This window comes from Phaseolus vulgaris, chromosome 8 (assembly GCF_000499845.2).
Source record: "Phaseolus vulgaris cultivar G19833 chromosome 8, P. vulgaris v2.0, whole genome shotgun sequence".
Taxonomy (NCBI): Eukaryota; Viridiplantae; Streptophyta; class Magnoliopsida; order Fabales; family Fabaceae; genus Phaseolus; species Phaseolus vulgaris.
In genome coordinates, this window is record NC_023752.2 from 1,661,099 (window position 1) to 1,679,326 (window position 18,228).

The window sequence follows — 18,228 nt, forward strand, 5'->3', positions numbered from 1 at the left end:
AATCTTCATATTAGATCTTGTAGTTAAATGTTTAATTATATAAACTTGCACGCTTTTAAATATTTAGTCGTGGCATGAAAGAATTAACTATTTGCTTATATTGTCATATAATTTTTTTTTAATATTAGTTACTTTAAATTTATATCTAAGCTACTTTTAATAGGACGATATTGTAAAAAAAAGTACACTAATAATGTATTAAAATTAAATTATAGTTTATTACAATTGAATTTATAGAAAAAGTTGTTATGATGAGTTTGGTCTTAATTATTTAATCAAATGGTTGGAACAAACACAAAAATAGTTATTTCAAAAAGCCAATTAAATATGTAATTGACTATATAACAATATTATATTTAAATATAAATAGTTTTAGATGATTAATTTAATTTCAATTCAACAACATATCCCTTTTATTACATTATCAGTTGTAGAGAGAACACGTATATATAAGGCTGAAAAAAAAAAGCTGTTGCAAGTTTTTGAAGTAATTTTTGAAGAAAATATTTTTTGAACAAGTATTAGAAACTAATTATGATTTTAAAAATTTTAGATGAATACGAACTTGTTTAAAACAATGTTTTAATAAATTTAGCAGTCATCCCAAGTTGTCAATCAAATTTTTGTAAGTTTTATTAGAGTTAATCCCAAACATGCTCCTTGTTGGCATAGCTGGAAAATTGTCCATTTTAGTTTTTCCAAAGAACATTATACTAAATTTCATGAGGTTTTGGAACATCAACTAAAAGTTTATAGAAACAATTTTCTTAAATAAAAACTATGTTTTAGGCCTTCAACGTGTAGAAACTTACAATAGTTTCAGGAATGCAGTTTGCTTTCTAAAAGTATATTCTAAAACTGATTAAGAATGCTATTTTGGCACATACCTTTTCCTGCTCATCATATTTTAGTGTAACTGCTACAAAGATTGGCACATAAGTCCTTTACAGATACTTCTACACTCAACTATCAAAATCAATGACACAAAGCAAAATCAACTTTGAAACAAATTGAAACTATAGCCAGTATACTACTCCACATCCATTTTATCCTACCCTTGCTGTTTTTTAAAATCACTCACTGCCTTATCAAAAGTGCCCCTAACATGCTGGCACATAAGCATCAGATCTTGACACGCATCTTTCAATACCTCAGATGCTGGATCCCCTACAGATGCAAAGAGATGACACATTCAACAGTAAATTACTGATGCAGTAACATTGAATTAGATATGATAAACAAATACAAGAAATGATAAACAAATACGCCTATGGTGAAAAACGTATTGGTGGATAAGCTACTATTGTCCAATAATGTTTTTTATTGGAATGAAAAATAATTTTGTATAATGTGTATGACAGTTTAAATTGTTTTTTTTAAGGATGCAGCGCCTGAACCTTGTAATGTGTTCATATTTTAACTTTCATAACAAAAGCCTTTTACGTTCAACAGAGAATATAATGCAACGAGAAAGATTTTAGTATCACAATTTTTATGGTGGTAGAATAATTGGTTTAAAAAAGTTCAGCTTCCTTTCACAACTTCATATCTATCAAAAGTAACAAATGGCAACTCGGCAGAATATACCAGATTCTCTAACACAATATGAAATTGGTAACTAAGTACACAGTACAGTACTCTAGTGATTTTAATACAAAATGAGTAATAGCAGTAGAATGCAGAACAAATTTGCAAATCACAATCATTGTTCCTTACCTGTTGTCTGAACTCTGATATTAACACGATTCTCCGAAGGATGAGGAATGCTGTACCCACAAAATGACACTCGCGGACTGCAAGATAACATTTTATAATGAGATCTTAGAATGAAAGTCCTTCAAACTAATCAATCATGCCAAGTATAAAGCCACTAAATCAATATCAATAGGAACTTCTTGACTTAAACTCAGCTCTTCTTCTTTCCCTCCCTGAGGGATAAGAGGGAGACCTTTCAATCAATTCGTTGTCCACAAAAAAAGGATCAAGTTGAACTCGATTATGTTTTGGCGAGCACCACTTCCTACTTCCAAGAATTTTTACAGGCACCCAACAATAGGTAGACTGGAATTCTAGTAGTGCATGACTATTTTTCAGACCCTAATTTGCTATGAATAAGCAACCGTTTACGGCTTTAGTGTGTGATGTTCTCAAGAGAATTTAGGCAGACATTTCAAAATTCAGTCTCAGCATTCCTAGTATGTAGAATCCAGTGTTTGAGATGAATATCTTATCATCCTCTAGTTGCAACTTTTCACTTCGCTAACTAACAAATATTTTTACATCTTACAATTTAAAGTAAAATTATTTTTATTTAAGATAAAAACAGCCAATTATCAGTGTTAGAACAGGTATTAAATATAAGTAATAACTAGTTATATTGAAAAAACTACTATATGAGGTGTTTACTTATTAGCATTAATTTCCTGTAGCTTATGGTGTTCTGGATGTAATTTTCTTCTCTAAATAACAAAGTTCAGGTCGAAGAGACGAGAAATTTGGTCCTTCTCCCTCACATGCTCCTTCCCATTAGCAACTCGGTTGGCTTCATGAAAGAGAACGGATCACCCTCACTCGGAAAGAGAAGATGAACATTTTCTTTTTATCACATTTCCCCTATGTTTTAGGAATAGTATTTGACTAAATTTTTCCTCTATTTGACCAAATTTTAGGAATGCTATTTTTTCTAACCCAAAACTTAATTTCCTATCATACACACAGAAAGAACCCTAGAGAGTTGAACCAGCATAATAACACTTTGGAGTCCATTAAAAACAAGAAAAAATAGACCAAAGTTAAGAAACGAAGTGCGTTAGTAGCATAAAAAGCTGGGAGGAAATTACTTACTCTTGATTTAAGGTGAATCTGACAGTGTTTGCTAAGGTATGATCCTCATCTAAGATAGAAAATGTGGATTTAGTAGGATCAGAGGATGAACCGTATTCCATTACTGTCACTCACAAACAACCAATCTGCAATCAAATCCAATACATATTCTATTATTCTAAGAACAGCAACTGAACTGAAGAACCACAAGAAAGAAACAACGACTTGAAGAAATCGATAAGAAAAATTAGAAACAGGTTTTCAGTACCTCCTTCTCGCTGTTGAGGACGAAGGCTGAGAGGATTTCTGATTCCGCGGCGATAGCAGCACTGTCTGAATGTAACTGGGGCTGGTGTATTTATAGGACCACACAAACGCTGTCGTTTTGAGCCTTCAAACAAAATAAAAATAACTTTAGTCTTGCATTAAAAATAATTTTTTTTCCTATTACAAAATTGAGCTTAAACAGACAGCACACTTTTTCACACAATCCTCCTAAATATTTGATGATTTATAATTCATTTAAAAATAATAAAATTACACATATGTTAAGATTTTTTTTATAATTATTTATTTTTTAATGATAAATGGTGTTATTGAAAATATTGTTAGTTCTTTTTTTCAAAAAAAATGTGTAAGTTTGACCTAAAAAGATTAATAGATTTTCATAAAGAGAAAGAAAAAATTATTTGTTGTGTTGAATCAGTGAATCTGATATTTTTATTTATTATATATATGTTATAATTCGTATGTTAAAACATACAAATAAAGGATTAAAACCTTAAATAACTTTCTTGACAATTCAGATATTTAAGGATTTGATTTTTCACAAATCACACATTTGAAAAAGAGTGAAAAAATATTAATTGCAATTATAGAATCCTTTTGGAATTCCAAAATTTTAGTTTTACCAAGAAATAAATAAACTTTGAATAGAATTACCTAAAAAGACTACAAAACATTACCTGATGATGGGGAGTGATAATTGGAATATTGGGAATTATTGTCGTTATTTATTCAAACACTTTGTTTCTAAATAATTATATTATACTAAAATTATTACAAAATTATAAATTTAATAAATATTATTTCTTATAAATATTCTAATAAACACGATTTAATGAAAATAAATATTTTTCATTATTTTCTTGGATGTTTAAGGAATGTTTGAATAAATATTGTTATTTGTGACTGAATGAATTTCATATCCCTTTTTATAATAATAAAAGTGAAGTACTTTTGAAAACGTAAATTGAGGCAATCAAATGGTTATAATATATACAAAAACATGTGCTTAGTATTCTTCTATTTTAAAGTAAAATTTAAAAACATGATATTTTCATTTGATGCAACTTAAATAAATACGTGATTACTGTATTTAAAAAAATGTTATTTTTTGTATTTTATTTAATTTATATTTTAAATATTTACTTGTAGGTTAAATGAAGTTATATTCAAATCAAATATTGGTATTAAATTGTATTTTTAATTTTAACTTAATTTAACAGTTTTTTATAATTAATTTGTTACCTGATTTCTTAAAAAAAATTAAAACAGAAGGTACGAAAAATACGGTTTAAACCTATTTTAACGAATAGAAAAACTAATTTACCATATTAGTTTTATATGAAAATATTTACAACTATCCTTAAGTTATTATCTTCTAAATTTTTTAATTATTTTAGTTTTAAAAAATATTTGTACAAACATTGAACTACGATGAAAACATTTTCTGAATTTTCTCAAAAAGAATATTGAAATTAATTTTTCATAAGACTTTAAAAAAGTGTGCAGGACAAATTTTGTACACTATTGGTCATTCAGAAATTATTACATGTAACACTGTTAAAATAATAAAAATAATTATGTTTTGAAACAATCATTACCCATGTTATTCATGCAAATACTAAAACAATAAACTGTCAATAATATATATATATATATATAACTATTTTTCAAAATGAGCCTCCTGGTTAGAGGCCCTTGGGCCTAACAGCCCAAAATTCGACACTCTTTCCGTTTTAAAAATTGGGCCTAGCACATGATTTTTCTTCTTATTACTATTTCAGATTCTCTATGATAATCTCTATAATAAGTATTCAAATCTTGAAACCAATATAGAAATCAGAAAGAAATTTTTTAATTTATTAAATTTTTATATTTTCTTTCCTTCTTTGGTTTTGTCATTATCATCTCTAGAATGAAAAACAAAGATTTTTTTTAAAAATTATTTTCTCTTTACAGCACCACAATATTCATCTACTTATATTTTGTTTATCTATTTATTTTCTTGTAGACAAATATTTTCTTTTAAAGATATTGAAAAATTTAATAATTTTAAGTTAAGATGATGATACTCATTCAGTATATATATTTAGGAGACAAATACTAATTTTATAAATGAGGCTTTTTAAGGGCAATGTTAGCACAATTTTAGTAATTAATTACGCATATCCATTAAATTAAAAAATATGGGTGCAATATTACCAAGTGAATCGATGATGATTTTGAAGAAAATAATGTATTTAAGATATTTTGAAAGCTTTAATCTTGGACAGTTGTTTATGAATTAGAATTGTAAGAATTCAAAATGCAGAAACAGAAAGCATGCACGTGAAGCCTAAGATGTCAGATAAATCTCAGCACCACAAGAACACAACATGCCATATTACTTAATATTTAGCAAGAAACACAAAAAAATGGACCACCAAATAGAGAAAGAAAGAGAGCCACACACCATAGTCCATAAGCTTTTCAATTGCAATTTGCATTAATGCTCTTAACTTTTCTATTTTCAGCAAAGCACTGCAAAAATTGCTGAAGTGAGTGAGAGAGAATCTTAACCATCATGAATTCTTGCACTGCACTTACACCCTTTATCAGATTTTGATGCTCTTTATCTTTTGCTACCTTTGAAGTGAGTGAAAAACCTGTTATTCCTTCTCTGTCTTTCTCTTTCTCTCTCTGCCTTTTCTTTCTTTCTCATCCACCCAAAGCAACCACTTTGTTTGCAAAGTTCTTCCTCTCTCTTCCTCCATTCCTTCTTTTCTCTTTCTGTTTCTTTTGTCTCCCATATTTCTTCATCTTTCACTTCCACCTGCACAACCATTTCCACTCTCACATGTCAGTCTCATGCTTCCTATGATGTGCTTCTCAATACCATTAATTACCCTCACTTTTGCCATTTTAGGAAACTCTAATCTCAATTAGCACATTTCATAGTATATAATTAATGGTGCAAACCTCACATTATAAGCTGATTATAAGCTGGTTTTATGAGATTAATTTATACTTAAAAGTCCACTTCTTAATACAAATCAACCTAACTTCTATGTGTCATCTTTTGTGGAAAGTACTGGGTTATGAATTTGTTGTCATTCAACTTTGTTACATGCTCTCTAAACATGTATGATCCATACATTTGTAACTCAATCTTACACAATTAGTAAAATATAGATTCATTCAGTTTATGCATACTTTTGCTCAAAGATCACTGTAATCTTTTATAGCATTATTGAACTTTTGAAAAGTGTTTTATTCTGGAATATAGAATTTTCTTAACATCTAATTATGTTTATTACAAAACAAAAACTAATCTTATCTATCTTAATGTATATCTTTCTGAAGATAATTGGAATAATATTCTTTTAATTCACCTGTCACTTGTCTCTACCTAATATGCCAATTCTGTTCGAATGATATGAACCGACAATTTCTTCTGACAAAGAAAGAGGTAGGCCAAATTGTCGATTATAAAATCCATATAAATTTAAACTGAAGCAAGAGATGTCTCATCTAAATCAGAAAAGAACACAAGATCATTATTTGTGATAACTTCTCATTGTTGCTAATCAGCTTACTTGGGAATAATAATTCAATCTCTAACAACTTTGTTGGCTATATTATGTGACTATTCTATGATGTTATTGTTGTCGTATAAATTAGTCTACATGCTATTCTGTGTGTAATCCTAGTGAAGGAATGGTACATAACATGACAGTGAGTAGGCAATTTGTTGAAGTACTTATAAAGATAAACTAATGTACTTGAATTCCAGAATCTTGCATGGTTTCACATGTGAGACAAGGAAGAGCTACATAGGTTCAAAAAGAACCACACTGTCATGTTTTAATCATATTCAAGAAGGAGAACTAGGTTGGATTAAAGAGTTATAATACGCAAAATTTGACACTTGTAAGTTGTAACTGTGATAATACTTTCATTACTGGAAAATGGAATCCCAAAACCACACAGACAAGTGCAACTGCATGTGCAGTGGAAAACAGCTTACTAGGGGGAAGTAGGGGCCAAAAACAAGAGATACACCTAAAACATGAAGTACTGAGAGACAATATATCTATCAGTGCCCCCACATTAGAAAATTATAATCTAGAAAACAGATTTGATTCTTTAATCTTGGAAACAGCAGGATATCGTTTTCTTTCTATCCATTCATTTTGAATAATTTTGAAAAATTGAAATGAACCTGACTCATGTATCTGATTTTTTTTGTACACTTCTGCATATTGTCAAAGACTTTAATTTATATGTAATATTAATGCAAAAGATTAATACTATTAACTAATAAAAAGTTTTGATTCTTATGAATTTTAAAATATTTATAATAAAAGTCAACAATATATACATATTAGATAAAAGTATAAAAACTCTTTACATTACAAATGCATACACTGTTTGTTTACTCTAGTTTTTATACTTCCATTCTGTCAAACAAGGAAAAACAACAAATTAAGTACAATAAAAGAGGCACAAACAATTACAATATTTTGAAACTGGCAATTTCTTGTGTCTAGTGTTTTCTATTCACTTAATTAGAAAAGGGAAGTATGAATTGAATCTAAAGTTTGTCTTAATTAGGACATGAATAAGATTCTGAATGATAAACTCATTTAAGGATTATGCAGTGAATGATGTGAGGCATACCTCTTCCTCAGATTTTGTTTTTGCAATTGAATTAGGTGAGTCATCAGGTTGAGGTTTTGATCTCTCCATGATGGATGGAGTTGAAGCAGGGCTGGGACTGCTGGAACTAAGACAAGGAGGTGTGCTTTGAGTACCCACATCTCTTGTCATACCCTCTTTCTTCTTTTCTGCATACAGAGGCAGAGTTGAGAAGTAACTTTAACTGTCCTTCAAGCAAAAAGAAAAAACAAGAAGAACATGGCTAATTAAGTGTGTGAACCTTGATTGGGAAATTGAAGAGCCACTTCTTCTTGAGTGTAAGTTGCTGTCTTTGTTGGAATGTGTTTGGAGGAATAAACTAGAGGAGCAGACATGGCAATTCTGTTTGCTGAGTTTCTGAAAGATCTTCCACTGAGAGTTTTTGCTGACAAACACTCCAATGGTACCTCCCCTGAGAGAGGGTTGCATATATACCTTTCTGCTTCATTCCACTTGGAATTCAAAGCAAACCCGTCTGGGGATGAGCATTCCCAACTATTATAGGCTGCCCTTGCTTGCAATGCTGCAATGAACCATCCCCATTCAATTGATTCAAAAAACTTAAGCACAGAAAAAATATGAACCTGCTATGCTAATTATCATTGTTAGTCACTGGTAGTTGTACCTTTAAGAGCAGTAGTGAAAGAATATGTTGAAGGGTCTATTTCATCTGCAACAAATGGGAGAATTTGAGGTGAAAATGAGATAAAAACATCAAAGCATGAACTACCTTGAATTGGATTGAAAAGAAATGTACCTTTTAAGGGGTATCCGGGTGAAGAAGCAGTGCTAGAAATGGCTATGTTTGATCTAAATGACCTTGTTTCTTCTCTAAAGCTTCTCATGTAAGATCCTGAGTACCTTCTGGAGCTGGTGTTCTCACGGCTGATTCGATCTTTCACAGTCCATTCTCTCAAATTAAACTCTGACTCGTCTCTTCTTCTTGAACTATAAGGAAGTGGTTCAGCTGTTGAGGCCATGAATGAGTTAGAAAAATTATTCAGCAGGGTGGAATCTTATTGTAAATGTTGATTCAAGTCACTCTCACTCCAACTCAAACTTGCACAGGTTTGAAAGTGGATGCTGCAGGTTCAGACATGACAAAAGTGTTCTGAAGTTGAAGCTTTTTGTCTAGGTAAGGTATAGGTAAGTGGAATGTGCCTTTGGTATCAATTCAAAGACTAGGCATGCCTAAGTTGTTCTGCTAGGAGTGTTTGTCTCTCCTTAATTTTGCTCTTTCACTTTTTGAATCTCCATGGTGCAACAGCATGCCTCAAATAATATCATTCTATTTTACAACTATCTTATTTCTGTTTTTTTGTCCTCTGCATTAAATTCATTGGACTCTCTCAGCAACTATTATTATTCTTTTACCCCTAATATCCTAGACCCGTAGGCGGGTTTAATCTTCAAGTGCATCATGGGACACTAACTATTAGTCCTTTTTTTTTATTCCTGAAGCAAGACAAAATGAAAATTTGTTTATCTTTTATTTCATTTCTAGTTCCATGAAATTAGGATGCATTAATTCAGGCAAAAATGTGTTGAAATCACAATTTATCAAGCCCACAACTTAACTTGGAGGCAGTGTTAAAGCTTTAATATTAAGAATTGAACTTTAAATCTAACTCAACCTTAAATAAAATGAGTTTTGCACCCACTTATATACTATAAAATACTCTAATATCTAGTCGATATGACATCTCAAACACACTCTCTCACGCCGAGAATTACAACTCGTGGGATAATATATTATGGGTGGTTCGAGATAATGGTCCGATAGCAAGTGGTCTGATAAGTCCACCAAACACTCGTTAGGATAGACTTAAAATGACTCTGATACCATATTATAAACCAAGAATTGAGATAAAACAAAAAAGAAAAAAAATAAAAATATTCCTTGTCATATAATCTTTCAAATAATTTTTAGTCAATGTGGATCTCCAATCCTAAAAAAAAATATTTCATTTTATTCAGATTGTAGAAAACAACACGAAATAATGGATTTGCTTCATGCATCAACATCTCTTTGGGTGACGATGGCTCCTCATATTTTCTGTAGGGATTTTTCACAGCACACTGACATCACATAGCAAACTCATAAGCTTTCCTTTCTATTCATTGAGCATGAGATTTATTGATTAATCATTAATAATTACCCAAATGTGATCTGCATAAAAGTTTTGGTATACCAATAAGTTGAATTATAGCAGAAGTCAGAGCCTCCATTAGTCTTCAGAGAATCCACCTTTATCGATAGCCGTATCATATTTAATTTAAGTGGTCAAAGAAAGTGCACTTTGGTTGCAATTTTCAATTCATTATAGTCAATATGTTTTGTTACAACCACATGAGGATGAGGTTATCACATGCATGATTGGGGTGGGTGAGGATTCAAGCAAAACATGTTTTTTTGTTCTTTTTGGTGAGGATTTAAACAAGAAATGTTAAACTCCCTACAACAACATCATAATTATGTTACCCTAAGGTACAAAAGATAAACAACTGGTCCAGTACAGAAATAAAAATAACAGTTCACTGTCTCCAAGAAAAAATAATGGCCATACAAATTAGAAGACCATCATTTATTGCAATTATGGCAATTCCATGGAGAGAGACTGACACTTATGCTTCCTGTTGTTTGCCACAAATCAAAACCAACACCATCACCTTATCCAAACTGATATTGCAGCAAGAAATCACTGATTTCAGCTTCATAAAACACCATTTTTTTTATCATGATACCCAACCCCAACTCAGGAAACTCATCCATATTGAGCTGCAATCAATGTAAGTCAGATACCCTTTTCAATATAAAAAAACACAAGAAGGAAAGTGTCTGGGAAGCTTCTATAAATAAAAAAGGGAATGCATTATTGAATGCATAAACCAAAATACACATGTTTTTTTCTTCTAAAGAATGATTCTTTCTTGGAAATTTGATGAGATACAATAACTGGGGGTGTATATATATATACACAGGTTTTAACTTTTATATATTATAAAGCAGGAAGGGTAAAAACATAGGTTTGTTATATTTTGCAGGTGTTAGTGTAGTGTATGAGTAGCGCACACACACACACCTATATATATATATACATTGTATAAAATTTAAAATTTGAAAGAGTGGTACTAGAATTGATGAATGAAGTTTCCCTCCTATGACTAGTCCAAATTTGAGGTAGTTGTAACCTAGTGAAAGCCCAATGGGGTGAATCCTTTGGATTAACACTGCTTTTGAGTGGAGGATGTTGAGAAGAGAATAATGAGGAAGAGCATAATATGATGAGTTTGCACTGTTGAGTTGTTTTCAGTGTAGGCTGGAGATTAAAAGAGTGGATGTCAGGGCATGCAGTAGTGTTTGTTGGAGCAGGGAATGGTGAAGAGTTTTGTGTTGTGTTGTGTGAGAATGTCTTTTCTACCTTTCTTTCCTTTCCTCTTCAGCATGTGCATGTCACATTCTTGTCTTCACCCTTGACAATGAGTGAGGTTGGGGCCCTCACATTATGGAACCAGGACTAGGGTCCCACACTGGACCTCATCATAGCCGTCAGTTTTGTCTGATGTGTATGCAAGGTAAGTATCAAGAAAGAGAGAGGCTCTGTTGCACACCCACCTCTGGGACCCCTTTACTTCATTTATTTTCTAAAGCCTTTCTACTTTCTACCATTCTTTGTCCCCACCAACTACTTCCCAGTGAACTGTCTCATCTCAAATTTCCCATAGACTCTTTTCGGAAACAATTACCATCCAATTCCACAATAGGTTAGGCCATTCAAATACACCACTTCTTTACTCTTCATCACCATCTTCATAGGTTGACAATTTAAGACTGAGTTCTTTTAGATTGTAACTGCTGAGAGTATAATGAGAAGAAAAATCTTACTTTGATAATTGCATCAGTTTAAACTGTAGTTTGATTTCACTAAAAAGTTGTTTTTCTTTCTAATAGTACTAGTACATATGTACAGTATAGTAGGACTACTACATGTGTAGAATGATACAAATCATCTGTGACATGAAATTTGGATTAATGTGACATGAAATTTGGGTTAATTTTTGAGTTGTGGACACATTCAGCACTCATGAGTTGTTGCTGTTGTTGTATATATGCTTGAATTAAAAGAAGCATAAAAGTTGAATTGAAAACTGAGGTTTGAAGCATGCACGTTTGGAAACATTTTAGCTTGCGAGAGACAAAGAACTGTCTGATTGTGTGTTTTTTTTGTCTTGATGTATATTTCTGCAATGACGTCAAATTGTATGATTGATAACTTGATTTGATCACATCCAAAAACCTGTTACATTTTCCTTGCAGGCAGCCAAATACATATTTCCAAAATACCTTCAAAAGAGGTGAGGGCCACGAAGAAAGTTAGATCAGAGATTATGTATCATACGATCTGCATAAGTTCCTACAGATTCTGTGCATTTTTAGGGGAAAATCAATATGATCTGATTTGGAAAAAAGAGTACATTAGTTTGTTTGACCTTTCTTTAATCTTGAAAACGTTAGTTATTTTCCACCATTACTCTTAATCTTCTTCCTTCTCCACTTTTCCATGTTTATAGTACATTTTCACCATTTTCACCAATTTTCTATGTTAAAGGTTTTGGACTCATCCTTTCCGGAAAAATATAATTTATTTAAATATAATTGTTAATTTAAAAAGTGGTTTCACTCATAAGTTTTTTCATTCTTTCAACTCAAAATAGGAAGATTATGTACACTAAGAGTTTGGTCCAACATTAATTCAATTCACAAATTCAGATTAATCGACTCATTATATATCGGTCGGAATCGAACGAATCATGTTACTCGACATTCATAACCGATCAACTGGATGAATTGGTTATATCAGATAAAAAAATAAAGAGACACGTGATTCATGTAATATCCCATAAATCCTTTAACCATACGAAAGATCAGGTAATATTTTTTTTATTAAAATTACGTAGATCCATAAATAAAATAGTTCATTATTAACACACTATAAATAAACATTGCTACACAAGAGAAATGAATGTTTTTATCAAATACATCATATATTCTTATATAAATTACTTATGTGATCGTCGGAGAACCTTTTACGGATTGACTTCTAATTGGACACGCACGAAAGAATGAGTTCGATAAAAACATATCACAAAACAATATAATACATTACAATATCGTATGTCAAAGAAGATTTATGAATAAAATCTTTTATTCTATAATTCATAATTTACTATAAATCTAAAATAAATATATATCAAATAACATTTGTTACAGTTAATTAAAGTTAAACAGTTTAATTATTAATTGTGATAAAAATTGTGATTCTCACTCTTTTTCCTTCAGTTCTATCATGGTGTTCAAAAATGGTACGAGGGCTTCCTCGTTTTCTTCATGTTATCCCCATTTCTTGGTTCATTCTCTCTTTTTTTCACTTCTATAAATTTGTTTCTCTTTCTCCAATTAAAACCTTAAAAAAGGTACAAATTTTTTACTCATTTTAAGGGAAAATCCTCTTTTTAATTCTCACTCGTACCAATCACAAAATAAATAAAAAAACTTAAAAAAATGAAGATGATTCTTGATCTTGTGCAGTTTTGTTAGTTTTCATTATTTCATTCCCTACTTTTTTTTTCAAAATTCCTATTTTAGTTGTGTCTCACATACACAATGAAAATGAGAATCCAGACAAAATCATGTCATTGACTACTTTGTTAAAATACTCATTCACGATTGATTTTTGTAAAAGAAAGTGGGTGAGTAAAAAATATTTTGGGCCGGTTTTGTTTTCAAAAGCCCAACTATTCATTATTTGGGTCTCAAATTTTATGTTCAGTTCCTTGGCTTCTTCTTCCTGCACCCCTACATTTTTCTTTCTGCACCCCCACAATTTTCTAAATCCCGAAATTGGCCTTAATATTTTATTTGAAAAAGGACACCGTGGTTACCGGAAATAGGAATCTGAGAGTGTGCTACGGATTCAGCAATCCAGAACTGAATATTTTTTTTTTCGGATGAGGGGGTGCTCTGAAAGCAATTTTTGCATAAATTATTGATTTCCTGATTGCTGAATCCGGAAGTCTAATTCTATTACGGATTCATGGATCTAGAATGCTTTTTTTTTTAAATTACACATTTTTGAATCTGGAATGCATATTTCTGTTACGGATTGGTGGATCCGGAATGTTTTTTTTGAATGATGCATATTTTGAATTACAGATTGGTGGATCCGAAATTTTACTGGTGCCAATCCGAAATTTTTCCGGATTCCATAATCCATAATGCAAAAAATAAATATAGTTCAAGTGTATTTTAGGGTTTTTAAAGAATAATAGGGACAATTTGGTCTTTGCATAACATTGTGGGGTGCAGGAAGAAATTTGTAGGGGTGCAGGAAGAAACTGCCCAGTTCCTTTACTTTTCTACACATTTTAATCTCTTGTGCGAACATTTTTGTTTGGCATCATGTCTTATTTTTTCTACATTACTCTGAGATTATGCCATTTTCGGTGCATGTTTTGACATTTTACAAAATTTCGTAAAATTAACAATTAACATTGTTTTAGGAAGATATTCACATATAGTATCTTGCTTTTAAAATTATATTAAATTTCTCGTTTAACTTATTTCAAAATTAATTTAATTTAAAATCAATTTTCATCCAAAAACACACTTACAATATCAAGTGAGGTGATTACACCTTGTTTATTACATCCTTTGGCTTGCAAAAGGGTGCTAGAGATATAATGTTTGGATGATTAGTTGTAGTTAATTGAGATTAGTTCAATCACTTGATTAATTATTAGTTGATTCACCTATTGTATCTCTAGTTCCTAATATTTGTAAACATTTTCTTTATTTATCCCATTAGAAAATTCTTCAATTTAGATAAACAAAATCCATAATTATCATCAATTCTTTTAGTTAGCTTCTACTTTATATTCTTCTTGCTTAAAAGACAATAAAAAGAATGTTATCCGTTCAATTATTGTATATTTCGATTTTTAATAAAATTATAAATTAAGTTTTTTTTTTATAATAGAATTAGCTAAACACTCATTTAATCTGTCCATTTTAACCTACTAAACTAACAAATATTAACCCTCTAATTTGCATAATAAACTCATAACAAATAGAACAACTTTTTCCTTCTTCTTCTTCATCCAATTCTAGTAGTAATGCAATTACCTAGTCATTACAAATTCTTCTCAATAATTTAAGTTCATAAATTTTCAAATTTCTAGCCATTTGAAGGATGATCAACCAAAGGGTTCATAGCAAATGAAAACAGGGGAAGCAGCAGTGTGAAGATTTTGACATCTATGCTTTAAAATTAGGAAGTAAAACAAAATTCTCTTACATGGCTTTCATATCAGAGGACATTCATCAAACACCTTTGTCTGGTTCTGTAAAAACTCAAAATACAAGTTCTCTGACCTTCCTAACAAAACATAACAACAACAAATGATAACTGTACCAAGTACTTGTTAGTTAACCAAATGAATAAATAGCAAAAGTAACTCTTTGGTGCCAAATTTGCACTATGATGGGTTGAAATAACTATGAGCTCCCTAAGATAGACTAGAACATGTTGTGATGAGAATCAATGGCAGTAATGGATAAATAACAGGGAGAAGATTAAGAGAAAGAAGAAGAAAGTGGCTAACATGAAATTACTTTGTTGGTGTGACCACTGCCATTGATTCCCATCACAACTTGCTCCAGCCAAGTAGGGGATTCAGCAGATTCATGACTTGGCTCAATCAGATGAAACCATTATATGAGCAGGGATTGAAGGATCTGCTACATGTTATAATATAATATTTATTGATTCATATCTGAAAAATGTGATTAATGTAGTACACCTTGTTTCATTGATTGGTACTACCATTTTGCTTAATTCATTCCTGTTTTCATTGTACTGTCTTCTTGTACTGGAACACACTGTACTACTCACCCCTTACTGGATCAATTCTATGCACACTGTAACTCAGTAGCCAAAGTTTGGTAAATTATTTAGCAGGGCTATAATAATTAGAATACAACTAATAAATTTTCATGTAACAATAGCTATATTAGTAAGGAACCACACAAAATATTATTAATTTAAATGGTTAGTACATTATTAAGTCTTTTCAATTACTTAATTCAGTTTTAGTTTCAATCAATGTTTTGTTGATAACAGATAGTTTATATATATATATATAACACTAAATTGTAAAGATAATAAATATTAAAAATGTTAGGTATGAAACTAAGACCAATTGGATTGGACTGACTAGACGTCATGTTTAATCATTGTGTTCCTTTTATTATTTAAAGATATCATTGTATTTGTAATTGACGTGCGACCGGACAGAATGAAAACCTAATAGTTACCCGTGTGGATGTAGGTTGCAGTTGGCGACCGAAACACGTTAAATCTGTTAAATCTGTGTTATTTTAAATAAAATTATATATGAATTAGAAGATTAACTATGAAAACGTATCAATATAAATCCATAAACAAAATAATTTAACTCATCCTTATAAGTTTAGATTGATGAAAACTATGTCAAAATATAATAATATAAGATCAAACAGTAACTTAACCTATTAAATGATCTTTTACAAATACCCTATCAATATTTTGACAAAGAACCAATAACAAGGATAAAGATTTCCTGACCTGAACATCTACGATTACACTTATATAAGTATTAAATTTATTAAAAAATATAACTTAGAACATGGTAGATTATAAAATTAAATAAATATAATATATATATATGTATATTATGTATTTTTTAGAAAGAATAGTTGGGTATCAAAGCCACCTTCAATGCATATTGAATCAGTAAAGAATGGATGGCAAACTCTTCAATGATTGCAATAATCCCATTTGTTTAAGAGGACAACAACTAATCGAACTTTAAAAATAGAAAAATAATAATAATAAACATAGAAAAATGTTGAGGGACTGCTACACGTGTTTATAAAATATACAAAAAGTAATACTATAAAGTGATAAAACTTGAACATGACAGTTGCATGAATTATAAAGGCATTTGCCACACAATAGCTATTTTAGGTGAAACATTCAAGAAATTGTGGTTAATTAAAACGGAGAAGCCTAACCGTAGTATACACCTTACATAATATAATTACAAAGCACAAGAAATAAAAACTTGAATCATATTAAAATTAATTAGTAAATTATCACTACAAAATATTTCTAAATTAGTTTATATGGTTGATAAATAGTTTCTAAATTGGTATCTAATTAACTATTAAAGTTTTAACTACCAATTATTTATATTCTAAATTTGGTAGCAAAAATTTAGATAGCTAATTAGATACCAATTTAAAAACCATTTAACAATAATAGAAACTAATTTAGAAACCAAAAGTTTGTTTAGTTTCTAAAATAATTTTTAATTTAGTCACTATAGTAACTAATTATTTTTTGTCTCTAAAATTGGTTTCTATTTCTTGATTTTTTTATAGTGTATTAATTTATTTCATGATTTTCTTATAATATATTAATTTAGTTGTTCAATTGTAATGGTGTGATAACTTGATATCTGAAATTGATAAAATAATAAAACATTTATTAAAATTATAAATAATTAATTAAATTGATCTCTAAAATGATAAAAAAAAAGTTGTCAAAATAATCCTGGATTGTCTTTCGTTAAACATTGTTGAAAATGTAAATTAACAAGTCATAAAATATATATATATATATATATATATATATATATATGACACTAAAAAGATTAGAGTGACCAAAACATTAAAGAAATAATAACAATTATTTACCATCCTTGCCTATTTGTACTGGTCTTTTGATATATTTACTAAGGAAGTGTTACCACATGCCCATAAAGTTAAATTGTGTGAAATATGCATAATAATTAAATAAAGGGACTAAAGTTAATACGGGACATTTTTTATGGGTAAATAAAAAAGAGTAATAATCAACAACAAAGGAAGAAAAAATAAAAAATAATGATTATTCTCCGTATTATATATATAAATATTGATATTTAAATATTAATTACCTTTTAATATGGCCAATATTTATTTTCTTAAAAAAAAATTATAACTTTGAATTTGGTTTAAAGATAAAAAAATATAAATAACGAGTAAATTAAACTCAATAAATATAATAATTAAATTAATCTTTACAACCACGGACCAAATTACATCTAATAAAATAATTAACTTTGATGATTAAAAGGTATTCGACAACAACTAATCACACTTAGAAAGAAAAGGAAAAGTTAATAAAGATGATATCCATAAAAAAACACGTGGTTATAAAATATACAAAAATAACATTATACTGACACAACCACAATTTGAAGACACAATAACATACGAAGAAAAAAGAAAAAAGACGCGCGAAGCTTTGAAAAGGTATATAATAAGAAACAATAATTAAAACATATATGGTCCAACATAAA

The 18,228-nt window shown here is 29.9% G+C and overlaps 2 protein-coding genes across 2 annotated transcripts; both read right to left on the reverse strand.

The window, feature by feature from the left end:
• Positions 1-874: 874 nt before the first annotated feature.
• Positions 875-3,215, reverse strand: LOC137825535 (uncharacterized). The gene is made up of 4 exons (XM_068631224.1): positions 3,092-3,215; positions 2,845-2,969; positions 1,717-1,793; positions 875-1,167 (listed from the first exon to the last, which is right to left on the reverse strand). The coding sequence occupies exons 2-4, from the start codon at positions 2,943-2,945 to the stop codon at positions 1,052-1,054; spliced, it is 294 nt and encodes a 97-aa protein (XP_068487325.1). The 5' UTR covers positions 2,946-2,969; positions 3,092-3,215; the 3' UTR covers positions 875-1,051.
• Positions 3,216-5,462: 2,247 nt separating this feature from the next.
• Positions 5,463-9,139, reverse strand: LOC137826314 (uncharacterized). The gene is made up of 5 exons (XM_068632242.1): positions 8,543-9,139; positions 8,411-8,455; positions 8,027-8,308; positions 7,768-7,934; positions 5,463-5,920 (listed from the first exon to the last, which is right to left on the reverse strand). Exons 1-5 carry the CDS (start codon positions 8,763-8,765, stop codon positions 5,720-5,722), a joined length of 918 nt encoding a protein of 305 aa, XP_068488343.1. The 5' UTR covers positions 8,766-9,139; the 3' UTR covers positions 5,463-5,719.
• Between the last annotated feature and the right edge of the window lie 9,089 nt (positions 9,140-18,228).